We start from the raw sequence: 27879 nt of genomic DNA on the forward strand, positions 1-27879 counted from the left end.
AGAAAGCAGAACAAAAAGACACACTGACAGACAATAGATAAAAGATAAGAAAATCGGAGGATCAATCTAAACGGTTCAACTAGCAAGAGAGACACTGAAAATGAAGAGGAAATTATCAAATAAATGCGATTTCTCAAATCTGAAGAATGAGCTTTCAAAACTGAAGGTGCCACACAGTACCTATCACAAAGAGTGAAAACCACCTACACCTAAGGTACACCATTGTGAAATCACAGAATCCCAGGGGAAAAAAGATTAAAATCTTAAAATCTTTAAAAAAGAAAAAGCAAATGAAAATCAAAGATTAGAAATCAAAGACACATAAACAATCTCAACTACAATACTAGAACTACAATTCCTTAAAATTCTTAATGAAAATAATCTCCAACCTAGAATTCTAGACTCCAAGCATGACAGCAGAATAAAGATATTTCAGCTATGCAAGATCTCTAAAACTTTCATTCACTCTTTTCTCAGCATGTAAATGTGGGATATGATCCACCAAAATGAGGAAGTAAAACAAGAAAGTTGAAAGAGAAATTCAAGACTCAGGTGATCCAATAGGATTATGGTGAAAGAGAGTCTCAAGATAAAAGCTATATAGCAGTCATTTAAATTGGGGCAGAAAGATGTAAGGCTCCAGAAAGGATGTTGCTGAGGAGTAGAGTGGGTCCAAGGATAACTGACAGCTTGCTGATAGAACTGCCTACATAGAGTTATTCTAGATTCTGGTGATAAAGGATAGGTGTACAGAAAACTAAGCAAAGCAAAATAAAATAAGCAATTAAAAAAAGGGCAATTATTTGCCCAAAGGGGGTCTTGGTACTAAAAAGAGAATGTAGTCATGGTATGGAACATGGTTCATCTGTAAACAATATTTACATAGTCATAATAATATAAACACTAAGTTACTGATTTAATCTAATTATTTGGAAGAATGAGGATAGGAGTGTGGATGGTTTAAGATTAGTATTTATAGGCAATTTCTGAAAATGTGAAACCAATAAATAATAAGAATCCCTTGAGTTCTTGGATACCTTAGCGTCTCACTCCTACCAATATCTACAATCTTTCCACAATCTCAGCTGTTTGAATCCTTCTCTCTGACCATCACCACCTAACATTCTACTAGCTCACTCTTTCTAGTCCCTCAACATCCACTGGTCCTTCAATGCCACTGTTACTTCTAATCTATTAACCCTATTACATTTTTACCGGCTCTCACTTCCTGGATGTTCTCTTCTTCCTTTTCCATTGATCAGTGAACATTTTCTAGTACTCTGCTCTTAACAGAAATGGCTCCTGCTAAAATTTTTCTAAGTTTCAGTTCATCCTATTTCTAATATTGATAAAGATGGTTCTCTATTACATTAGCAAAGTTAATCAAAAGGAAATGTGAATGGGAAAAGGTTAGATATAAAGGGTCTTGCTTTTCATTTCAATCTCTCATGGGAGGATTAAACTTTTACAGCAGGAGGGCTGAGGGAATTCAGAAAAAGTGTGAAATTACATAGCTACTGTGTTTATAATAAACATTAAGAAAGACCAAATTTTATAAGAAAATATAAAAAGGGTAACCTGATAACAGAAAGAACACAGAACTGACAGGACACTTCAGAATCCAAGATTATAGTTTAGGCTAGTTATTTAACCCCTAGGCCATAATAATATCCTTATTAATCTGTAAAATGAGGGGGCTGGATTATACCAGCAATTTTCAAAACTTTTTTTTTTAAAGTGGCAAATTCCAAATGACATCTTACCCAGAATCTCAAAACAAAAAGAAAAAAAAAAAGGTCTGTGTTGCCAACTGAAATAATTCTGCAGAGCCCTGAGCTCCCAGGAACAAAGCTGAACTTTTCTAGATCATTCTAGATCTAGATAATTTCTATAGTATCTCAAAAAACTCAAAAAAGACCTATCTGGGTGTTCCCTGGTGGCCCAGTGGTTAGGATTCTGGGCTTTCACTACCATGGCCCGGGTTCGGCCCCTCATTGGGGAACTGAGACCCCACAAGCCACGTGGCGTGACCAAAAATTAAAAATAAATAAATAAAAAGACCTATGAATTTTTGTAATTTGGAAAGGATAGAAACAGTATAGACAACTTAGTTCCAGAATGTCATAGGAAAGAAACTTGACATTTGAGGCAAAATGCTGAGCATGAACATGTCAGTTTAAAATAATATTTTCTATAAATGTTTCTATAAACATTTTCTATAAATAAATATTCTATAAATATAAGGAATAAAGTAAAAGACTAAAAAAGCACATGAAAAGTAAAATGTACTGTGTAAACAGAAGAATTTATCACAATAAGGAATGTGGCCTCCAAAGAGGAGCTTATATAATCCAATTAGGGATACATAACTCAGGAACCCAGAAGGTCTAACTGGCCTCAGGGAGAATAGCTTTACTTAGCTATGCAGTGTCTTTAGCGTTTTTAACGGAGGATTACTCCAAAGTGGGAAGAAAGTCTGATGTCTGATGCCATGAAGAAGAAAAACAATTTTAGGTGAGGATTAAAAGTGCAAGTAAAAACAACCAATCAACAGTTATCAGTCTTTCCAGTTTTCTAAGCTTGTAGCTTGGATAATATTAAATTATTTTCTCTTTACCAGGCTTTCATCGTCTTCTGCTGTTTCCTCCTTTTTGCCACTAATTTTCTATCTCATACAAATAACCACAGAGGAAAGAGCATTTTGAAGGACACTCGAGGTCTAGTGCCAGCTCTGAAATTTATCAATATGTAATCACTCTGGTTCTCAGTTTCCTTAATTATAAAATGATGTCAAGACACTTAACTACTTTTAAGTTCTATTTTAAATACGAAACTCTAACACAAAAACCTGGCTACAAGAGAAATCTTCTAACCAGCCATTTTCCCTTTAACAATAAATGTCTTAAATTTCATTTTGATTATAACACTCATTAAAATCCTATAATTACTTTAAATACGCTCTGAAATGAAAGAAAATGACATTCAACCAGTTAATTTCCCATTACTTAACATGCTCTTCCATTATACTCAAATTCATAGCCACACTTCACAGCCTAGGGCTAAAGAAAGAACTAAAGTCATTGAGTAGCTAAATGTGCCAGGCAACACAAAGCATTTCTTCTTAACAGTCCTGTAAGGATTATATTTTATCCCCATTTTAGAGATGGTGAAATAAATGCCCAGTAGTAAGATTATGTATCTTGTCTACCATCAAATATCTAATAAGTAAATGAATCCAGTTTGTCTGGCTTCAAGACCAATGTTATAGCAAACCTATTAATTTAAGAATGAATGGAAACTGAAACATTTTAGAGTCATAAATATTTACATGTATTCACAGTTTAGAAGGAAGATGCAAATATAACAAGACATGTATATAACAATATCCATATACACTAACAACCTCAACTGCATTTCCCTCTCTAGTGGGCTTGACTGAATTATACTGGTCTAACTATTTAATTAAACAGCTAATTTATAGCATGTAACAATGCTAGTTCTAGCAAATATCAGAGCTGAAAAAAAACCAGAGTTGAAAAAGAAAATATCAGACTTGAAAAAAATCTTGGAAGTGTCATCTTTTTCTGATACAACAATTCCCTTAAATCTCTGTTATATGAGTTGCTCATTCAACTTTATTGAGAGAGCCTTAAGAAACTAAAAATAGAGCTACCATATGATCCTGCAATCCCACTCCTGAGCATTACCTGCAGAAAAACATGGTCCAAAAGGACACATGCACCCCAATGTTCACTGCAGCGCTGTTTACAATAGCTAAGACATGGAAACAATCTAAATGTCCATCAGCAGAGGAATGGATAAAGAAGATGTGGTACATATATACAATGGAATATTACTCAGCCATTAAAAAGAATGAAATAATGCCATTTGCAGCAACATGGATGGACCTAGAGACTGTCATACTGAGTGAAGTAAGTCAGACAGAGGAAGAGAAATATTGTATGACATTGCTTACATGTGGAATCTAAAAAAAAAAAAAGATACAAATGAACTTATGTACAAACAGAAACAGACTCACAGACTTAGAGAACTAATTTATGGTTACCAGGGGGGCAGGGTGGGAGGGAGGAATAGTTAGGGAGTTTGGGATTGACATGTAAACACTGCTATATTTAAAATGGATAACCATCAAGGACCTACTGTATAGCACAGGGAACTCTGCTCAATATTCTGTAACAACCTAATTGGGGAAAGAATTTGAAAAAGAATACATACATGTATATGTATAACTTAATCACTTTGTTGTACACTTGAAACTAACCCAACTTTGTTAATCAACTATACCCCAATATAAAATAAAAAGTTAAAAAAAAAACTTTACTGAGAGAACTTACTACAGAAGCTCAGTTCATTTTTTAACAATACTATTCTTTGTACTGAAATGAAATCTGCCATCATTGACTTCTGCTTTGTCTTCCACACCCACAAAGTATAGTCAATCCAAGGATGGAAGGAACATGTACTACAGCTTACCACTTGCCCCTTTTTCAAGCATTTGGCAAACACTGCTACCTGATCAGCATAAACAAGGACCCATCCAGTAAACCTTGACAGTGAGCTCCAGAAAGTTACTACCAATCCATCAGAGTCAACACACACAAATGAAAATCTCATTGCTATCACTAGTTTAATTCTTGTTTTACATGTTCCTCCTTTTAACTTTAAAGAGTTACCAAATCTTTGTTAAATCTCTTCTTTAATAGATTTTAAATCCCATTTTCCTTCAACTGTTCCATATGTAACAGGATTTTCATCACCTCACCATTCCAGCAACTCTTCACTGGATAAGCTTTTATAAGGTTAAGATCCGATCTAGGGTATGATCTGATCCAACCCAGAGTTTTCTATTTCTCTTTGGCAAACCTTCCTTCTTCTCCTATACTTGGAATACTACTTAAGATTTGATTGTTAGACCTTTTTTTTCTTTCTTTATAAACTCCTTCCCATTATGGGCTGCTAACTCTTTCATTAGCTTCTATATTTATATTATTTCTATTTGATCATCTAAATCAGATGATGAAAAATCCCCTATTAAAAGCCCTTCAACCACCTTCTAATTTATTGACTATAAAAACCCTAGTAGGCTTCGCTGGTGGCGCAGTGGTTGAGAGTCCGCCTGTCGATGCAGGGGACGTGGGTTCATGGCCCGGTCCGGGAGGATCCCACATGCCGCGGAGCGGCTGGGCCCATGAGCCATGGCCACTGGACCTGTGCGTCCGGAGCCTGTGCTCCGCAATGGGAGAGGCCGCAACGGTGAGAGGCCCGCGTACCGCAAAAAAAAAAAAAACCCTAATAATCTGACACCCACCTACATCTGCTATTTTACTTCTTTACATTGATCTCTGTTCATGATTTTTATTCTTACAACACATCTCTCCTACCCCAAGCCATTGTATGTTTATTCTCCTTTGCTGGGAACACTCTACCTGCATCTTTGTAAGTCTGGCAACTATCCCCCCACTGATTTCAAGTCAAACGTAGCCTCATCAAAGAGACTTTCCCTAATTATGTCCTCTACCTAAAATAGCCCCCACCCCCTTCTTTACAATACCTTATTTACTTCCTTCACTTGAAGATTTAAAAAAAAAAAAACTTGCTAACTATTTGTCTTCCCTCATTAGAATATAAGGTCCATAAATATAGGGACTTTGACTACTTTGGTCAATCATAACCAGCATCTAGAATGGTGCTTGACACAGAACAGAAAATCACTGACTATTAAGCCTAAGAGTTCCATTACAGCAATTCCTACATATATCTCTTTCTTTCTATTCTTACTGCCACATTTTACTTCAAGTCCTCTTCACCTTACAGTTGTAGCACTGGAGTAACCTCCTGCCAATTTATATGCCTTTAGTCTCTATTCTCTCAAATTCATTCTTCATACATACCCCAAGATCAATTTTTCCATTATGTCTCTCTCATCCCCACTACCAACAAGTATAAACACCTTAGCCTAATATTCAATGTCCTTAATATCTTTTTAACTGAAATCATACACAGTTTCAGATGTAATGGTAAAAAGTCTGCAAATAATCAGACATATACTGAGAAGCCACTGAGGTATAAGTTCTTTGAGGAAATCTTGAGAGATCTTGTTTATATTGTTTGTTGCTAACCTATCACCTGGAAGTGCGTGGAATACAGTATGCATCAATGAATAAATGAACAAATAATTTCATAATAATTTTTAATGAATTAAATGAATGATCCTAAACTAGAGAATGAATGCCTAGATAAAAGTATTATTCTTTGAAGATCAGTCTGGTTCTCAGACACATGGAGATTAGTTAGTAAATTACTTTATTAAAAATAGCCAACATTAATTGAGTTCTTACCCACTAGCCTAAGATTTTTACATGGATTTAATCCTCACACATTTCAGTGAGGTAGATAATATTAAAGATAAGGAAACTGGTATACATAAAAAGTTAAGCATTTTGTTCAAGTACATTTAATATTTAAGTTACAGACACAGCATCTGAACCAAGAAAAGCAATGATGAGGGCCTGATTAAGATACTGGCTGTGAGACAGAAAAAAATAAACTGGAAAAAATATTTTTAAAATAGAGGCCAGAGCAGTAATTTCCACCTCACATCATCATTAAGCACTGTAAATCTGCTCTCACTAATATATGTAATTTTTATTTTATTTTTTAATATTTGAATTTTATTTTAGTTTAGCTTTTTATACAGCAGGTTCTTATTAGTCATCCATTTTATACGTATTAGTGTATACATGTCAATCCCAATCTCCCAATTCATCCCACCCCCACATATGTAACTTTTAAAATGACATGTACCATCAATCTGAATAGTAAATGATAAAAAGCTTAATATCTTTCTTATTTTTTAGATAAAATTATGATTGTTTTAATATTTTCTTCCCACACCCCAAAGGATAGATTAGAATTTAAATAATAAAGTTATCGTGGATTTAAATCTACTGTGGACCAAGTTAACTTCTGCTGGGTTCTACAGCTACAGATTGCATTCTAGCCACTCACATTATTCATGAAAGCCACTGAGATACATGGAGGAATGGTTGTCTGAGCACAATAGCTCACTTCAAATCCAGCTTTGATAATATAACCAACAAGTGGTGAGTCAGAAGAATCACCTTAGTGGTCAGAGAGCACACTATTAAAATAAAAAAAAAATTTCAATATTAGATGTCACCTGATTGCTGATCTTTCAGGGTAGTACAAAGTATACATTTTCAAATCACTGCACAAATGAAAACTCCTGCAGCAATCTGATAAGGTAGATTTATGTATACCTCATCAGATGAGAAATGTCAAAAATACCTAGGTCCTTCTTATATGCTATTAACAATAAAACTTACCAAAGTCTTCTAAAACATAACATTTACATTAAAAATGAATTATAAATATAATGAAAATTCAAGTAAAAAGTTTCTCATCTTACCCTGTCTAGTTCCAGTGTAAACTTCTGGTCCCATGACTGATTGGAAATGGGTTTCCAGCTAGTTTGACCAACCACAGTATTATCTAGCTTCAAAACTGCACAGACATCATCTGTAATTACAATTTAAAACTTGCTTAAATATTTTAAAACCTTTAAAATAGAAATGCCACTGTTTAATATCAACAAAAGTCTTATGGTCCTTTGAAAATAAGTTTTTCTTACTCACTACTGAAGCTTTTTAATCTTAAATGGCTAGTTTTATATATACACTCCCACTAGACCCTCCCAAGTTATCCTTTGTGTTTCACAAAAACACAAATAGTAATTGCTACTTTGTTTATACTAAAATGTAACTGAAAGGACTAACAGGTGACCAGTAATTGTTTGTCACGTGTGTGTATTTATATATCAATATCAGTCATCCAGTTTTTCTCCCTCTACATTTGTTATTTATTAATGTTGTTACCTTAAACAATTTCTATTTTCACATTTTTCCTAAAGTCTCTCTCTATATACAGGAAAGCACAGACATACTGTACTATGTTGAATTGTCACATGCATTTCCCACCAGTTGGGAATTACATCATAGTTTATGATTACTTTAGAGTGTCTCCAAAGTACTTCATAAACCTCTCCCATTTTACTTTACCACCTTTACCGACTGCCCCATTTCAGTTTACTTCTGGGACACAGTCCTAGTTAAACATATTTAGTTCAGTGGTTAGTTATCAAAATTTCAACATTAGTTTAGAGGTGTCATTATACCATTAAAAGAATCAAGATGTGACACAAAGAGTTTGACATAAAGAGTGATGTTCAATATTTCATTATTCCAAAAGAATTAATGTTATATATCATTCAGTTTTCTAACATATTTTCAGCAGGGTAAATTTTGTAGCCTTTTAAATTTTCCTGTCATTATAGCTTTTGATATTTTAAATTTAAATTATGGAAATCATAATTTTCAAGTTTGTTGTCCAACTCTGACTCTTCTCACTCCTCTCTGTCCCCACTGCTCAGCACTTTGTATAGGCCCTTTAATTTGTTATATGATTGTTAAAAAAATCTGATTACTGAACTGGATAAGTCATCGGTTTTTAGGAGATTTCGACTACTTCCACTTTTACTTTTACTCGTTCTGCTCATGAAAGATGATCTGGTTTCACTTGGACTCCAACCAGGTAGTGCAACCGATGCTGCTTTTGACCGTCCGGGGACATTCTCTAGGATATCTTGACAGCCCATTAGACGAACTTCCAAGGTACCTGTAGCATGAACAAATATCAAATAAGAAAACATCAATACTCAACATATAAAATTATATCATTGTTACCTATTCAGAAATAGGGGGGAAAATACCTGCTAAAATAACAAAATCTCTTTTTCCAGAGCATCTTCGAGGTAACTATCATCTTTACTGCTTTATTTAGAGAAACCTATTAAAAACTCTTAATTAATTAAAACACCTATAAAAAATGTATAGAAAGAACAGCACCAGCCAAAAGCTATCTGTTGGGCATAGAACAAAACAAAAATACTTAAACTTGTGTATCTGAATACTCATTTCTATAATTCCATGGAAAAATTACAGAATTATGTGGATAAAACATGTGGGAGGGGAAACATAAAACTAAATAATATGCCTACTAAAATAAACATTAAAAAATTAGAAACAAGGAAATCTGACAATGTAAATAACAGTTGTGTTTAATAGTTATATAGTTAACACAGAAAAGGACTATAGGGGTTTTCTTTTGGCATAAGTAGATGGATTTCTGTTCTATTTGAGATGTAAAATAACATTATCTTCTCACTTTAACAGTTTAGTTAGTCAAATAATTATGGGCTGTAATTATCTAAGCATAAAGTAATTATAATTTCCTTAGGCAAATACATACTAAAAGTCTTCAAATGAAAATGAGGAACTGTGAGCTTAGCCATCTGGAGATATGGCTTTGTCATCATTTGGGCTAGACTTAGTGTACTAAAATTTAAAATGGTGTTTCAGTATTAAAATTTTAGATACTGCCCATAGTATAGCACTTTAGGAAGAGTATTTCCTGGTAAAAGCTGTCCCATTAAACTTAAATAATTAAAACTTAATTTTTTAATTATTTAAAAGTAACCAAAGGACTCTTTCAACAAAGTAAAAAAGTCTGTATTTAATCTCAACTCAACCAAAAAAAAAAAAAAATCAGACAAAAAATATGAAAAAAACAGTGTTAAAGAAAAGGGATATCAGGCAATGAAGAACAGTGAACCCTGAGAGAAGAATCCTAAGATTGCTTACTGCCTTGAGAATATCTAGGACACAGCACAGGGAGGGAGAACTCAGGTGGAGCCAAGTGGACTACCTGAGTTAAGGAGACAGAACTGAGAGTACTGAGACTAAACTGACTGAGGTGGCTTTCACAGGCAGAGTAAAGGAAAAAATACAGCTGTCCAGAGACAGAATCCCTGAGATGTGCAGAAGGTTCTCCAAACCAAATATTCAGTCTTGCCCCAGGAGTAGAGAATAATTACCCTTAGACTAAATGATGCTCTAGTCCCACATAACAAATCTTAAAAGCATTACCCAAAAGATCAAACTGTTTCCAAGTAACCTAACTATGATCCAGAACAAAGCTCAAAAATATTTGTAATATTTGTAGGAATACAAAAATACCCAGCACCTAACAAGCTAAAATTCCAAATGTCTGGCATTTAATCAGAATTACCAGGTATATTTGTTCTCTAGTGCTGCATTACCAATTATCACAAATGTAGTGGCTTAAAAACAACACCCATTTATTATCGAACAGTTTTGTAGGCCAGAGTTTGAGTGGGCTGGTCTGCACTCTCTGTCAAAGATCTCATAAGGCTGAAATCATTGTGTCTGCCAGGCTAGGCTCTTATCTGAAAGTTCTACAGAAGAACCTGCTTCTAAGCTCATTCAGGGTATTGGCAGAATCTAGTTTCCTGCAGCTGTAAGAATAGGGATCCTATTTCCTTGCTGGCTGACAGCCAGGGGCTGCTTTCAAGTTCTAGAGCTGACCTGCATCCCCAGTCATGTGACCCCCCCATCTCTATGCCAGCAATGGCACATAAAATCCTTTTTATGATTCATATCTGACTTTCCCTTCTGCCACTGGCCAGAGAAAATTTTCTACTTTTAAGGGGCTCATGTGATTTTATTAAGCCAACCCAGATAACTGTCCTTTATGATAACTCAAAGTCAACTGATTAGTAACCTTAATTACATATGCAAAAATCTCTTTTGCCATATAATGTAATATTATCACAGAAGAGATACCTCATCATATTCATGGGGGAGGGATTCTGGGGGTCATTCTAAATATTCTGCTTATCACACCAGGGAAGCAAAGAAACAGAAAATTGGGACACATTGAAAAAATAAAATCAAATGAAAACCAATACAAAACTGATATAAATGTTAGGATTAGCACACATTCACACAGTTATTATAAATATATTCCATCTGTTCAAAAAGTTGAATAGGGACACTGAAGAAATCAAAATACACAAAACAAATTTCTGGAGATGAAAATAACATTGAGATTTTTTTTAAAACCCCCAAAATTGGATGGGATTGGTGGCACATTACACATTGCAAAAGTAGACGCTAGTGAACTTGAAGCTAGAGCAATAGAAATGATCAAAAATAGAAGCCAGAAAGCAAAGACTTGGAGGGCAAAAACAGCAACAAAAAACCAGCACATATGTGAGCTGTGAGTTTAACTTCTAGTGGCCTAATACATGTGTATTTGAAGTTCCCAATGAAAAGCAAAGAGAATAGGGAACAGAAAATATATTTGAAAAAATAATGACTGAAAAATTGCCTAATGTAGTGAAAACTATAAACCTAAGAAGTATCTAAGAAGTTCAATGAACACTGAGCAAAAGAAAAATAAGTAAATTACACTAAAGCATAACATAATCAAATTTCTCAAAACAAACAATAAGAGAAAGTATTAAAAGCAGCCAGAAAAATGACATGTACATATAAGATTAGGATAGCAGCAGATTTCTCATTAGAAACAATGAAAGCAAGACAGAGAAGTAATATGTTTAAAGTACTGAGGAAACAAACCATGAACTTAAAATTCTAAGCCTACTGAAAATTTCTTTCAAAAATGAAGCTTTTTCAAATATAAAAATGGATAAAGAACCCATTATCAGCAAATTACCATGTGATCCATCCACATAATTCCTAGGTATTTATCCCAGTGAAGTGAAATCTATGTTTACACAAAAACTATACAGGGATCTTATTAGCAGCTATATTTGTAAAAAGTACAAAATGGAAACAACCCAAGTATCATTCACAGGTGAATGGATAAACTAGTTATGGTATATTCACACAACTGAATACTACCAATAATAAACAGAAAAGAACTACTGATACATGCAACATAGACAAATATCAAAAGAATTATTCACAGTGAAATGGCCAGATTCCCACCCCCAACAAAAAAAGAGTATGCACTGTATGATTCAATTTACATAAAATTCTACAAAGTGAAAACTAATATCTAGGGACTGAAACAGGCCAGTGGTTGCCTGGGGACAGGTGTGGGGAAGGAAAGCATGAGAAGAGCAAGAAAGAGAGATTACATAGAGGCACATGAGGATACTTTTGGGGATGATGGATATAATTATCTTGATTGTGGTGATGGTTTCAATACTTTAAATAGATGACAAAACTTGTCAAATTATACACTTTAAATATGTGCAATAAAACTGTTCTAAAAACTGGATATTGATAATGGTGGCTCAAGTATATGTATTTCCTAAAAATTTAAAACTATACTTAAAGTCGGTGAAAATTTATATACTACAGTGTATAAATTATGTCCCAATAAAGATTCTAAGCATGAGGGGAAACTTCAATCTTATGTTTGGTCAGGCTATGGAAATCTTATCTTATTGTAAAGTATTAAGGCAGATTAAGTATAATGGAAATCATTTCAATTCTGGTTCAAAAGAAACTTGTGTCTGTGTGTTTTATTTGCTTTTTTGTTGTTGTTAAGGTAGCAAACTTAGTTCATTTCCACTGTAAATGCTCAGATGTAAAAGTCATCCTGGGAAAACTGTAAACATCTGGTTACTACTTCAAACCCTGGTAGCTTATTAAATATTTTAGCAATTTCAACGTATTAGATGACAATGTTCAACACCTGCTTTCATTTAGAATAAAAGCTGGAGGGATTTAAGATCTTTATTAAGTATCTAGAAGTTTCTTTCTTTTATGAGGTGACACAATTGCTATTGCATATAAACATATAAGAAGTGGCTTAAAATTAATTTTTTACTTTTATAACCCAAAATATGAAATTTTAAAAACAAGCAAATCCAAGAAATAAATGTTTGTGTTCATAAGCAATAGCTAAAATTCCATTAGAACAAGTAAATACTTTTTTATTTCTTTTAACTTTCTGGAAAAACTGTTTTATATCAATTTTACTAATTCAGTATTTCATCTTAGTACAATTAACTTTTCTTTAATTCTGAGGAATCTTCTTTCATAAAAACTAGTTAATGTCTCAAAATTTGGACTAAAAATTAAATTATACTTTATATCAAAGTAATTTGCAAATTTTAGTATTATAATCATACAATCACGAAAGAAACCAGAGTATAAGTGAGATAAACCACAAATAATAGCATACAGTAAAAACTCAGGACAGTAAATACTCCTATTACTTATCTATGCTAATCCTTTATCATGTCTAATCCTTTATTAATACCACTACTATTTCTCTTCCTAGGTAACTCCATATTTAGTTTAAGGTCCAGTAGATAAAGGAATTTTTTAAAACACCAAAATCTCTTAAGAATTATAAGATACTTCTTTTTAGACTGGTGATTTACATCACTATGAGTAAAGTTCATTAAGAGAAGAACAGGGAAAGAGAGAACTAAAAAGAGGTTAAAGAGTTGGGAAGAGCAGCCAACCAGAATAGAAAAGGAAAATAATTTCCAGCCATATCAGCTGATTTTCCAAAATTTGGCTTTATTACTTTTCTAAAAATACTGTTTAACAACCATATTTTAACCAATGGATCATTCTGAAATTCTTGAATATTAAAAATATGTTCAGCCCTGAGCCATAAGATGGTGAAACTTAGATGTACAGTCCCTGCCTTATTATCAAGTGACATTTACCAAATGTCTACTGAGTGTATAAAGTATCTTGTGATAGGGGTTAAGATTACATGTAGGTAGATGACAAGGTCTTCATAGGTCTATATCCCAGTTTTGATTAAAAAAAAAAACAGTAAGAAGATGGATAATAAGTCAAAGACATTAAATAGGCACTCTGCACTAACCAAATTAATTGTGATAGAAGATTCATTGTAGGAGTTATAGAAGATGTGGCTGGAAAGATAAATGCTTTATTTACTTATTTTTTTAATTGGAGTACAGTTGATTTAAAATGTATTAGTTTCAGGTGTACAACAAAATGAATCAGTTATACATATACATACATCCCTCTTTTTAAGATTCTTTTCCCATATAGGCCATTATAGAGTACTGAGTAGAGTTCCCTGTGCTATACAGTAGGTCCTTATTAGTTATCTATTTTATATATAGTAGTGTGTATATGTCAGTCCCAATCTGCCAATTTATCCCTACTCCCCCTTTCCCCCAGTAACCATAAGTTTGTTTTCTACATTTGTATCTCTATTTCTGTTTGGTAGATAAGTTCATTTGTACCTTTTTTTTAGATTCCTCATATAAGCAATATCATGATATTTGTCTTTCTCTGTCTGATTTACTTCACTCAATATGACAGTCTCTAGGTCCATCCATGTCACTGCAAATGGCATTACTTCGTTCTTTTTTATGGCTGAGTAATATTCCACTGTACATATGTCCCACATCTTCTTTAACCATTCCTCTGTTGATGGTCATTTAGGTTCCTTCCATATCCTGGCTATTGTAAATAGTGCTGCAATGAATATTGCAGTGCATGTATCTTTTGAATTATGGTTTTCTCCAGATATATGCCCAGCAGTGGGATTGCTGGATCATATGGTAGCTCTATTTTCAGTTTTTTAAGGAACCTCCATGCTGTTCTCCATAGTGGCTGTACCAGTTTACATTCCCACCAACAACGTAGGAGGGTTCCTTTTTCTCCACACCCTCTCCAGCATTAACTGTTTATAGATTTTTTTGATGATGGTCATTCCGACGAGTATGAGGTGATACCTCATAAGATAAATGCTTTAAATAATAAATATTTAAAATACAATGAAGAATTTAGAACAGAGGTTCCCAAGCTTTATCATTTCATGATACCCTAATGTCTCAATTTTTTCATTGTGCTTCTAGTCTGAACAATGTACCTAATAGTTCTGTTTCATAAGATATTGTAACAAACTAATTAATAACTTTTGAAAAATAATACACGTAGTTTGAAAGAAAAAAGTAATCTTATTTCATTCTTAAATAACCATGATCACTTCCTAATGAGATGTGTGTATCTATTGGGCACTGTATAACTTATCAAACTTTGGGATTAGATTCATAAGTGCCACCCTTATCTTCTATTCCATATTGATTTTCCCATAGTATTTATCATTATAGCAGTGAAGGAAAAACCAGGAACACCCAGCTTCATCAATGTATGACATAATCAGAAAGCATGTAGTTTGACCTAATGCTGCAACTCCAACTACCTTGAAGCTAGTAGATTAATGGTGATGGTAGGAAGTGAAGTAATACTGTGTTTCCCTCAAAAACTTAAAATATCCTGTTGTACCCTCGTGAATTCATTTTGGCATCTCAGGGTACCTCAGATTTAGGAACTCAATTTGGTAGCTGCAGATTTAAACTGATCTTAATAGTGGCAACAACATTGTTCAACTGTAAATTTTTCCTTCAAGGTTTAATGTAGAAGTCTGCCATAATATAAAGCTGATTAATGATACCCTAAAGTACTAAAATGTGATAGTATGCTATGCAATTCTGAAGAACACTTTCATATCCTCAAAATATTTAATGACATTGTTTTTAAGGTAAAGCCCTCTCTGACATTCATATTGATAAGATAATTTAAGGATTCCTGGAGAAGAGGGAGGCCTGTGCATCAAAAATATGCCACATTCACATGGGCCATAAAAACCTTTGTAGGTAATGGTAAGAAAATGGTAGAGCTGCAAAGTCCAAAGGCAGTTTCTCCACAGAAACACAGGAAAACAAACAAATAAAATCGGGAAACTACTTATAATCAACTTTAACAAAAATCTGGGAAACAAAGGTTTACCACAACCAAGCAAATGCTTGATCAAACAATGCAATGAATACTTGGTAGGAGAGCTTTCTGGCATTTTAATTTATCTTTGCTTCATCCCTCCTCCCCTCCACACCCAATGGTTTGGTGAGAGTCCTGAAGATGGCAGGCTGCATTCCTGGTACAGGTTCCTAGTGCCAGAGGGAGCAGAGAAGACTTCATACTCAAAGAACTGTGGATGCCTGCTTTGACCTCTCTGAAGGCTCCCTGAAGGACTAACAGAAAGGGTTTACCTTTTCTTCACCTATGAAATCTCTCAGGACAGAGAAATAGCTAAGTACAGGGCATTTAAAGGAAAATGAACCAACCACTGAAGCCAGGAGCAAAGGATATCAGTTGTCTATATTGTTTAATAGACATCCTAGAGTCTTGGAGAAAATCTAGGGAGTAAACTGTTTTAAGGAATAAGAGCTTTGCAATGCTTCCACGTGTTACTGGAAAACTAAGATACAAAAGGAGACATCCTCAGAAGAGATCTGAAAAGGTCCTAAGCTCTCACATCTGGCGGGTCTTCAAGCTCTGTGCAAGCAAAGGCAGAGTTATAAAATGCCTGGGTGAATGTTGAAGGTATGCCTTGGCACACAAACACAGAATTCAGCTGCAAACATGGCAAATTTTCTTTCTGCTTGCAGGCATTTGGAAATCCTAGCCACAGCAATCAGAGAAGAAAAAGAAATAAAAGGAAGTATTGGAAAAGAAGTAAAACTGTCAGTTTGCAGATGACATGATACTATACATAGAAAATCCTAAAGATGCCACCAGAAAACTAGAGCTAATCCATGAATTTGGTAAAGTTGCAGAATACAAAATTAAGGCAAGAAATCTCTTGCATTCCTATAAGTTAACAATGAAAGATCAGAAAGATAAATTAAGGAAACAATCCCATTTACCAACACAACAAAAATAATAAAATATCTAGGAATAAACCTACCTAAGGAGGCAAAAGACCTGTACTCGGAAAACTATAAAACACTGATGAACAAATTAAAGATGATACAAATAGATGGAGAGACATACCATGTTTTTGGATTGGAAGAATCAATATTGTGAAAATTATTACACTACCCAGAGCAATCTACAGATTCAAAGCAATCCCTATCAAATTACCAAGGGCATTTTTCCAAGAACTAGAACAAACAATTTTACAATTTGTATGGAAACACAAAAGACCCCGAATAGCCAAAGCAATCTTGAGAAAGAAAAACGGAGCTGGAGGAATCAGGTTCCCTGACTTCAGCCTATGCTACAAGTATAGTAATCAAGCCAGTATGGTACTGGCACAAAACCAGAAATGTAGATCAATGGTACAGGATAGAAAATCCAGAGATAAACCCACACACCTATGGTCACCTAATCTATGACAATGGAGAAAAGACAGTCTCTTCAATAAGTGGTGTTGGGGAAACTAGACAGCTACATGTAAAAGAATGAAATTAGAACACTACCTAACAGCATACACAAAAATAAACTCAAAATGGATTAAAGACCTAAATTAAGGCTGGAGACTATAAAACTCTTAGAGGAAAACATAGGAAAAACACTCTTTGAAGTGTTTTGAAGTGTTTGAAACACTCAAATCACAGCAAGATCTTTTTTGACCCACCTCCTAGAGCAATGAAAATAAAAATAAACAAATGGGACCTAATTAAACTAAAAAGCTTTTGCACAGCAAAGGAAACCATAAACAAGATGAAAAGACAACCCTCCGAATGGGAGAAAATATTTGCAAATGAAGCAACTGACAAAGGATTAATCTCCAAAATATACAAACAGCTCATGCAGCTCAATATCAATAAAAACAAGCAATGCAATCAAAACATGGGCAGAAGACCTAAATAGACATTTCTCCAAAGAAAACATACAGATGGCCAAGAGGCACATGAATAGATAGATGCTCAACATCACTAATTATTAGAGAAATGCAAGTCAAAACTACAATATGGTATCACCTCACATTGGTCAGACTGGCCATCATCAAAAAATCTACAAACAATAAATGCTGGAGAAGGTGCAGAGAAAAGGGAACCCTCTTGCATTATTGGCGGGAATGTAAATTGATAAAGCCACTATGGAGAACAGCATGGTGGTTCCTTAAAAAACTAAAAATAGAACTACCATATGACCCAGCAATCCCATTACTGGGCATATACCCTGCGAAAACCACAATTCAGAAAGACACATGTACCCTAATGTTCATTGCAGCACTATTTACAATAGCCAGGACACGGAAACAACCTAAATGCCCATCGACAGATGAATGGATAAAGATGTGGTACATATATACAATGGAATATTACTCAGCCATAAAAAGGAACCAAATTGGGTCATTTGTAGAGATATGGATGGACCCAGAGTCTGTCATACAGAGTGAAGTAAGTCAGAAAGAGAAAGACAAATATCGTATATTAATGCATATATGTGGAACATAGAAAAATGGTACAGATGAACCTATTTGCAAGGCAGAAATAGAGATGCAGACATAGAGAATGGACGTGTGGACACAGAGGAGGAAGGGGAAGGTGTGATGAATTGAGAGATGAGGTTTGTCATAAATACACTACCATGTGTAAAACAGATAGCTAGTGGGGACCTGCAGTATAGCACAGGAAGTTCAGTTCAGTGCTCTGTGATGACCTAGATGGGTGGGATGGGGGGGAGGGCGCAAGGGAGGTCCAAGAGGGAGCGGATCTATGTATACATATAGCTGATTCACTTTGTTTTACAGCAGAAACTAACACAACATTGTAAAGCAATTATACTCCAATTAAAGAAAAAAAAAAGTCTGTCAAAACACTAGTTGACCACTAACTTAATGGAGACTTCAGTGACCACACATGACAAAAAATATAGTCTTTAGCAAATAAAGTCACTCAACTACACCCTGTTTCAAACAGCAATAAGAAATTATAGAAAAGGGGAGTATCTTCCAGTTACACATTATAATATTCACCATATCCAGCTTTCAATTAAAAATTATGAGGCAAGCACAGAAATAAGAGAGTATGGCCAATTCACAAGAAAAGCAGAAATTCACAGGAACTATCCCTGAGGAAGACATTGGATTTACTAGACAAAGACTCTATACCCACTGTCTTACATATGGTCAAAGCTTATATGTGGTCAAAGACCTAAAAGAAACCAAAAGGAAAAAGAGAGATGGTATTTCAACAAATAGGGAATGTTAATAAAGATGCAGAATTTATAAATAAGAACCAAATAGAAATCCTGGAGCTGACAAGTACACTAACTGGAATTTTAAAAGTTTACTAGCGATGTTCAACAGCAGATTTGAGCATTCAGAAGAATAAGAAAACTTAAAGAGAGCTGATCTGAAGTATCCAGTCTTATGAACAGAAAGAAAAAAACATGAAGAAAATTCAATGTAATTCTATGTTACTTCAATAATTGGGGAATGAGGGACATTACATGAAGGGAAAGATTGATAGGAACTACAGCTGACTTCTCACAATACTGGGTTGGCCAAAAAGTGCCTTCAGTTTTTAAATAAAAATAAAAGACACATTTCACACTTTCACCAAGAACTTTATTGAATACCATATTCACCCTTTTGTTCCACTACCTTCTACCATTTTTCAGGCAACTTCATAATTCCATCTTCCCAAAATGTTTTATCTTTTTGAGCAAAGAACTGTTCCAGGTACCTTTTATAGTCTTCCAGGGAATTGAAATTTTTTCCATTAAGAGGATTTTGTGAAGACCTAAATAAATGGAAATATGAAGGTGCAACGTCTGGTGAATATGGCAGATGAATCAGAACTTTCCAGCCAAGCTGTAACAGTTTCTGCCTGGTCATGAAAGAAACATGCAGTCTTGTGTTATCCTGATGGAAGATTATGGTGTTTTCTGTTGACTAATTCTGGACGCTTTTCATCAAGTACTGCTTTCAGTTGGTCTAACTGGAGCAGTACTTGATGGAATTAATCGTTTGGTTTTCTGGAAGGAGCTCGTAATAGAGGACTCCCTTCTAATCTTACCATATATACAGCATCACCTTCATTGGATAAAGACCAGCCTTTGGAGTGGTTGGTAGTGGTTCATTTTGCTTGCCCCACGATCTCTTCTGTTCCATATTATTGTACATATCCACTTTTTATCGCCCATCACAATTTGTTTTAAACACGGAACACTTTCATTATGTTTAAGTAGAGAATTGCAGGCAGAAATATGGTCAAGAAGGTTTTTTTCATTTAACTTATGTGGAACCCAAACATCAAAGCAATTCACATAACCAAGCTGGTGCAAATGATTGTCAACACTTGATTTGGTTATTTTGAGTATGTCAGGTATCTCCTGTGTGGTATAACATTGATTCTTCTCAATTAATGTCTCGATTTGATCGCTATCAACTTCAACTGGTCTACCTGACCCCGGAGCATTGTCCAGTGAGAAATCTCCAGCATGAAACTTTGCAGACCACTTTTGACATGTTTCATCAGTCACAGCACCTTCTCCATATGCTGCACTGGCAGTTCAGTTGCGTTTTAACCTTTCTTGAAATAATAAAGGATAATATGCCAAAAATATTGCTTTTTTCTTCCATCTTCAATATTAAAATGGCTACACAAATTCACCAATTTTGATTAAGTTCTTTTTAAAATGCACGCTGATATAACAGCTGCACATACAATCTAACAAAATTGTTTTGAATGAAGTTAAAGACAACTAAGTGCTACTAGAGCCATCTTATGGAAAAAAACAAACAAAACTTTTGGCCAACCCAATAGAAAAAGGAAAGCTAGAAGACAATGAAATCAGATTTTTAAAGAGCTGAAAGGAAAAAAACACCTATAGAGGTTTTCTACCAACAATTATTAAAAATGAAGATGAAATAAATAAGAAAAAAGTGGAAAACTGAGACTCTACCACATCTTCACTACAATAAATGCTAAAAGAAATGGCTATGGGCTAAAGGAAAATTCTAACAGGAAATCTCAAGTACAACAAGAATAAGTGAAGAACAACAGTAAGGATAAATGAGCCATTAGATATAAAGAACAATGTTCTGTTTTGTTTGAAAAAATAGTTTGTAACAAAGTAAACTACAGTTGACCCTTGAACAATGTGGGGGTTAGGGGCACTGACCCTTCTCGCAGTGGAAAATCCACATGTAACTTAACAGTAAGTTCTCCATATCTGTAATCCCACATTCACAGATTCAATTAACCATGGATCATGTATATCCTTAAAGTTCTTAGCTCTTTAAAGTAAAAACAACACTAGAAGATGTACAGTGGAACCTTGAACAACATGGGTTTGAACTGTGCAGGTCCACTTATACATGAATTTTTTTCACTACATACATAACTACAGTATGATCCACAGCTGGTTGAGTCCACAGACATGGAGGGCTGACTGTGAAGTTATACACAGATTTGCGACTGCACAGAAGGTTGGTGCTCCTAACTCCAGTGTTGTTCAAGGGTCAGCTGCAGATTAAGGCACAGATAGAAGTAAAATATATTACAATGAGGATAAACAGAGTGAAGTGGAAGAATTTGCAAATATTTCTCCATAAAATTTTTAAACTGATTTGGAAGTAAGAGAGTACACTGTGATCACAGACTGTAATAAGTTCAATATGCACACCTGAATCTCTAAAGTAAGCAATAAACACACCACACACACACACACATGCACAGGCATATTTAAAACACTGTTATGGGACATGAAAAGGAATAATGGAACTATTTGCTTCAAAAACAAGTACAAAGGGCAGGAAATGATGAACAGAGAAAAAAGAGTAAATGCAATTAAAACATCAAGATTGTAGAGTTAAATACATATCAAAAATAATATTAAAAGGACAGTTTATAAAGGGTACATGGAAACTGTTGAGGGTTGATATGACAAAAGTTATCAAATTGTACATATCAGATACATGCAGTTTATGTATACAAATAAAGCTGTTAAAAAATATGACTAACAACTTCAATCCAGGTTAGATAAAAAGAGACATCTATATGATGTACATAAAATATATCACTTTAAGTAGAAAAGAACAAACAGGTTGAAAATAAAAGGATGGAAAACTTCATTAGGTTACCTTAGGCATAAAAAAGGATAGTATAGCTCTACTAATATCAGACAAAGTAAACTATGTCTATTTTCAGAGATAAAAGGAAATATTTATAATGATAAAAGAGTAAGTTCCCTGGTGGCGCAGTGGTTGAGAATCCTCCTGCCGATTCAGGGAACATGGGTTCTTGCCCCGGTCCAGGAAGATCCCACATACTGCAGAGCGGCTGGGCCTGTGAGCCATGGCCGCTGAGCCTGTGCATCCGGAGCCTGTGCTCCGCAACGGGAGAGGCCACAAAAGTGAGAGGCCCGTGTACCACACACACACACACACACACACACACACACACACACAAAAGAGTAAGTTGATCAGTAAGACATAAAACTAAATGTGTATGCTACTAATTAAAAACAAGACAAAGCAAAGCGTAAAGCTCAACAGACTTAAAAATGGTTTGCAATCGACCTAAACAATTTGACACCTGGCTTAATTATGTTAAGAGACTTTATGAGAACTTCTCTTTGAGCTCTACTAAAGCCAGATTTTGAGAGATCTTGGTGTTCATGTTTATTTACAGGCTCATGGGAGGTTGCTGGTGGGAGGACTCCCTGAGTTCTGCTGCTTGTCTCTGCTTCGTAATATCTGATATTCATGAAAGCTGGTGCTTGTTTCTGTGTTTACATCTGTGTCTCTAAGCACCCCCCAAAATGTCTGTACATCAATAAACATTTGTTCTACACAAACAAATAAACAAAAAAAACAGAGACTAGGCGATTTCTGGGATACCATAAAGACTACAAAAATACACATTATGGGGATCTCAGAAGGAGAGAAGAGAGAAAATGGCAGAAAGAAAACGTAAAGAAATGATAGCAGAAAACTTCCCAAATTTCATGAATGATATGAATCTGCACATCAAGAAGCTCAAAGAATCCAAGTAAAAAAACTCAAAAGAAATTACCATTCTGAGATGCATTATAATCAAATTGTAAAAACCAAAGACAAAAGGGAATACTGAAAGCAGCAAGAGAGAAGCAACTCATCACTTAGAAAGAATCCTCAATAAGTTTAAAAGTTGATTCTTCATCAGACAGCATAAAGGCCAGGAGGGACTGGGAGGACATTTTTAGAACGCTGAAAGAAAAAAGCTTGTCAACAAAGAATTCTATATATGCAAAACTAACCTTCATAAATGAAGAAAATAAGTGATTCCCAAATAAGCAAAAGTTAAGGGAGCTTATCACTAGCAGACCTTCCTAAAAGAAATGCTAAAACAAGTCATCCAAATTGAAATGACAGGTAGACAGTAACTTGAAATCACAGAATAAAACCAGTAAAACTATATAGGTAAATTGTAAAGCTAGTATTACTATATTTTCAATTTGTAACTTTGTTTCTTGTATGACTTAAGAAACTAACGCATACAATGATTATAATCTAGTATGTAATAATATAATGTAAAGGGTACACAATGTATAAAGACATAATCTATGTCAACAAAAATATAATGATGGGGAGTCACAGCTGTATAGGAGCAGAGCTTTTGTAGGCTACTGTGATAAATTTAGATTGTTAACTGTAACCATTAGAGTAACCACTAAGAAAGTAATTTAAAAATATACAGAAGGGGGGGAGGAGTCCAGATGGTGTTGTGGGAAGACACAGAGTTAGCATCTCCTCATGACTAGGGTGCCTGCCAGTCACCCTAGTGACTCTGACCCCCAAGGAGATGGGAGGAACCCCAGAGTGAACCGGTAGGACATAGGGGGGCCAAGGGGAGAGAAGAAGTGGAGGCCAGACAAGATCGGCCCCCCTGAGGCTGGGGAGACCAGGAGAGGTAGACCAGTTCCCCCACCCCCAAAGTGCCATACGGGCAACGTGGGTCCTGGGTGCATAGGAAGGAGGCCAGGGAGATTAGGAGAGGCAGGTGGGAGGGGCACCCTGGGAGGAGCAGGTGAGGGGCGGAGGGCGAAAGACCCGCCCACTGGGGCCCAGGGAGCCTGCTGAGCTCCCAGGCCGATCCCCTACACTCAAAGCCCCCTCCAGGTTGCCTGGATCCTTGGGGGCATAGGAAGGAGGCCAAGGGGAGAAAAGGAAAGGAAGGCAGGAGGTGCCCTCTGGGAGGAGCGGGAGAGGAGTGAGGGCAATTGGCCTGCCCACTCATGTTCGGGGAGCCTGCTGAGCTCCCAGGCCTATCACCCGCCCTCCAGGCCATGTGGGTCCTTGGGGGCATAGGAGGGAGGATGGGGGGATCAGGAGAGGCAAGCGGGAGGGGCCCTCCCAGACCCCAGACCGGAGGAGCAGGAGAGGAGAGGAGGGCATTTGTCCTGCCTACTCGAGCCCAGGAAGCCTGCTGGGCTCCCAGGTGAGGTCCCCTGACCTCTGAGGCCAGGGGTAGGAGGCACACCTGGGCCCCTTCTGTTCCTTGAGCCTAAGCCCCACCCCCCCACAGCCCCCAGGTCCTTTTCTAGCCCTTTGGGTCCTGAGCATTGGCCCCGCCCACTGCCCAAACCTCACCCTTGCCTAGGCCCCGCTCTCCACAGCCAAGGCCTCCCATGCCCACCCCACCTTTTTCATTTCTTTTCCCTCCTCTTCTTTTTTATTATTGTGGTACTGATGTACCTTCCGGGTGTTGATTCATCTATATTATTATTTTTACATTCTTTCTAATAACATATCTGTTAGTTTCATAGTCTAATTCTATTTTTTATTTTGTTACTTTTTTTTTTTTTCTTTTGCCACCCCACACGGCTTGCAGGATATTGATTTGCAAGCCCAGGGTCAAGTGGAAACTCCTGCAGTGGGAGCTTTGAGTCCAAACCACTGGACTAACACAGAACTTCAGACACCAGGGAATATTCATCAGAGTGAGGTCTCACAGAGATCTTCATCTCAGCACCAAGACTCAGCTTTACCCAATAGCTTACAAATTCCAGCATTGGAAGCCTCAGGTCAAATAACCAGTAAGACAGGAACACAATCCCACTAATAATAAAAAGAAAAAAAATGAGATGGAAAAGAAATATGTCACAAATGAAGGAGCAAGATAAAAACTTACATGACCAAATAAATGAAGAAGAAATAAGCAATCTACCCAAAAAAGAATTCAGAGTAATGATAGTAAAGATGATCCAGAATCTCAGAAATAGAATTGATTGAGAAAATACAAGAAATGTTTAACAAAGATCTAGTAGAACTAAACAACTAACACACAGAGATGAATAACACAATAACTGAAATGAAAAATACACTAGAAGGAATGAGTAACAGAATAACGGAGGGAAAAGAACAAATAAGTGAGACAGAAGACAAAATGGTTGAAATAACTAACAAGGAGCAGAATAAAGAAAAAAAAAATAAAAAGACTTGAGGACAGTCTCAGAGACCTCTGGGACAACATTAAATGCATGAATATTTGAATTATAGGGGTCTCAGAAGAAGAAGAAAAAAGAAAGGGTCTGAGAAAATATTTGAAGAGAGTATAGTGGAAAACTTCCCTAACATGGGAAAGGAAATAGTCACCCAAGTCCAGGAAGCACAGAGAGTCCCATATAAGATAAACCCTAGGAAAAACACACCTAGACACATATTAATCAAACTAACAAAATTAAATTCAAAGAAAAATATTAAAAGCAGCAAGGGAAGAAAAACAAATAACATATACAAGGAATCCCCAAAAGGTTATCAGCTGATTTTTCAGTGGAAATTCTGCAGGCCAGAAGGGACAGGTATGATATACTTAAAGTGATGAAAGAGAAAAACCTACAACCAAGATTACTCTACCCAGCAAGGATCTCATTCAGATTTGACAGAGAAGTCAAAAGCTTTTTTCTTTTTTATTTATTTATTTATTTTCAGTATGCAGGCCTCTCATTGTTGTGGCCTCTCCTGTTGCGAAGCACAGGCTCCGGACGCGCAGGCTCAGCGGCCATGGCTCACGGGCCCAGCCGCTGTGTGGCATGTGGGATCTTCCTGGACCAGGGCACGAACCCGTGTCCCCTGCATCGGCAGGCAGACTCTCAACAACTGCGCCATCAAGGAACCCCCGAGGTCAAAAGCTTTTGAGAGAAACAAAAGCTAAGAGAATTCAGCACCAGCAAACCAGCTTTACAACAATTACTAAAGAAACTTCTCTAGGTGGGAAACACAAGAGAAGAAAAAGACCCACAAAAACAAACCTGAAACAATTAAGAAAATGGTAATAGGAACACACATATTGATAATAAGGGATGGAAAAAGATATTCCATACAAATGGAAATCAAAAGCAAGCTGGAGTAGCAATACTCATATCAGATAAAATAGACTTTAAGATAAAGACTGTTACAAGAGAAATGGAGGGATACTACATAATGATCAAAGGATAAATCCAAGAAGAAGATATAACAATTATAAATGTTTATGCACCCAACATAGGAGCACCTCAATACATAAGGTAAATGCTAACAACCATGAAAGGAGAAATCAACAGTAACACAATAATAGTAGGGTACTTTAACACCTCACTTACACCAATGGACAGATCATCCAAACAGAAAATAAACAAAGAAACACAAGCTTTAAAAGACACAATATACCAGATGGATCTAACTGGTATTTATAGAACATTCCACCGAAAAGTGGCAGAATACACTTTCTTCTCAAGTGCCTACAGGACATTCTCCAGGATAGATAACATCTTGGGTCACAAATCAAGCCTAGGAAAATTTAACAAATTGAAATCATATCAAGCATCTTTTCTGACCACAGAGCTATGAGACTAGAAATCAATTACAGGAAAAAAAAAACTGTAAAAAACACAAATATATGGAGGCTAAACAGTGCACTACTAAATAACCAAGAGATCACTGAAGAAATCAAAGAATAAATTTAAAAATGCATAGACACAAATGACAACGAAAACACGATGACCCAAAACTTATGGGATGCAGGAAAAGCAGTTCTAAGAGGGAAGTTTATGGCAATTCCATCTCACCTCAGTAAACAAGAAAAATCTCAAACAATCTAATCCTACACTTAAAACAACTAGAGAAAGAAGAACAAAGAAAACCCAAAGTCAGTAGAAGGAAAGAAATCATAAAGATCAGAGCAGGAATAAATGAAATAGAAACAAATAAAACAATAGCAAAAATCAATAAAACTAAAAGCTGGTTCTTTGAGAAGATAAACAAAATTGATAAACCCTTAGCCAGACTCATCAAGAAAAAGAGAGAGGACACAAATCAATAAAATTAGAAATGAAAAAGGAGAAATTACAACTGATACCACAGAAATACAAAGGATTATAAGAGACTACTACAAACAACTATATGCCAACAAAATGGACAACCACAAAGAAATGGACAATTTCTTAGAAAGGTACAATTTTCCACGACTGAACCAGGAAGAATTAGAAAATATAAACAGACCTATCACAAGTAATGACATTGAAACTGTAATTAAAAATCTTCCAGCAGACAAAATTCCAGGACCAGATGGCTTCACAGGTGAATTCTATCAAACATTTAGAGAAGAGCTAACACTGATCCTTCTCAAACTCTTCCAAAAAATTGCAGAGGAAGGAATACTCCCAAATACATTCTACAAAGCCACCATCACCCTGATACCAAAACAATAAAAAGACCTCCCCCCAAAAAAAATTATAGACCAATATCACTGATGATCATAATACTAGCAAACAGAAATCCTTAACACTAAAGACAACTTGACCATGCTGATTCTTTTTTTTTTTTTTAATAGAAATGTTATCAACTGGAATTCCCACCACATACTCCTATCCAGTGGAAAGAAAATTCCAGACCTGCAGAAGCCTGGATTGGAGTAATTTGATGATAAGTACTCTTGATAAAAAGTTAAGTACAGGTTTCTATACTTCCCAACTCTTTTATTTGCAAATGAAAGTAACAATGTTGACCACATATATTTTTTTACTGCTCAATAAAAATGTGAATACTGCCACTTAAAAAACAAAACAAAAACAAAAACCAGAATCCAACAGCACATTAAAAGGATCATACACAATGATCAAGTGGGATTTATCCCAGGGATGCAAGGATTCTTCAATATATGCAAATCAATCAATTAATACACCACATTAA

The 27879-nt window shown here is 35.7% G+C and overlaps 1 protein-coding gene across 2 annotated transcripts in view; it reads right to left on the minus strand.

Annotated features, from left to right (window-relative positions):
- The window catches only part of PKN2 (protein kinase N2), a 132640-nt gene that overhangs the window by 34750 nt on the left and 70011 nt on the right, over positions 1-27879 (minus strand). For both annotated transcript variants that reach the window (XM_059040395.2, XM_067043110.1), the window contains exons 7-8: positions 8530-8715; positions 7451-7560 (exon numbers count right to left, since the gene is read on the minus strand). In XM_059040395.2, coding sequence (XP_058896378.1) covers positions 7451-7560; positions 8530-8715 — 296 coding nt within the window. The remainder of the gene's footprint in view (positions 1-7450; positions 7561-8529; positions 8716-27879) is intronic.

Source organism: Kogia breviceps, chromosome 1 (assembly GCF_026419965.1).
Source record: "Kogia breviceps isolate mKogBre1 chromosome 1, mKogBre1 haplotype 1, whole genome shotgun sequence".
Lineage (NCBI taxonomy): Eukaryota > Metazoa > Chordata > Mammalia > Artiodactyla > Physeteridae > Kogia > Kogia breviceps.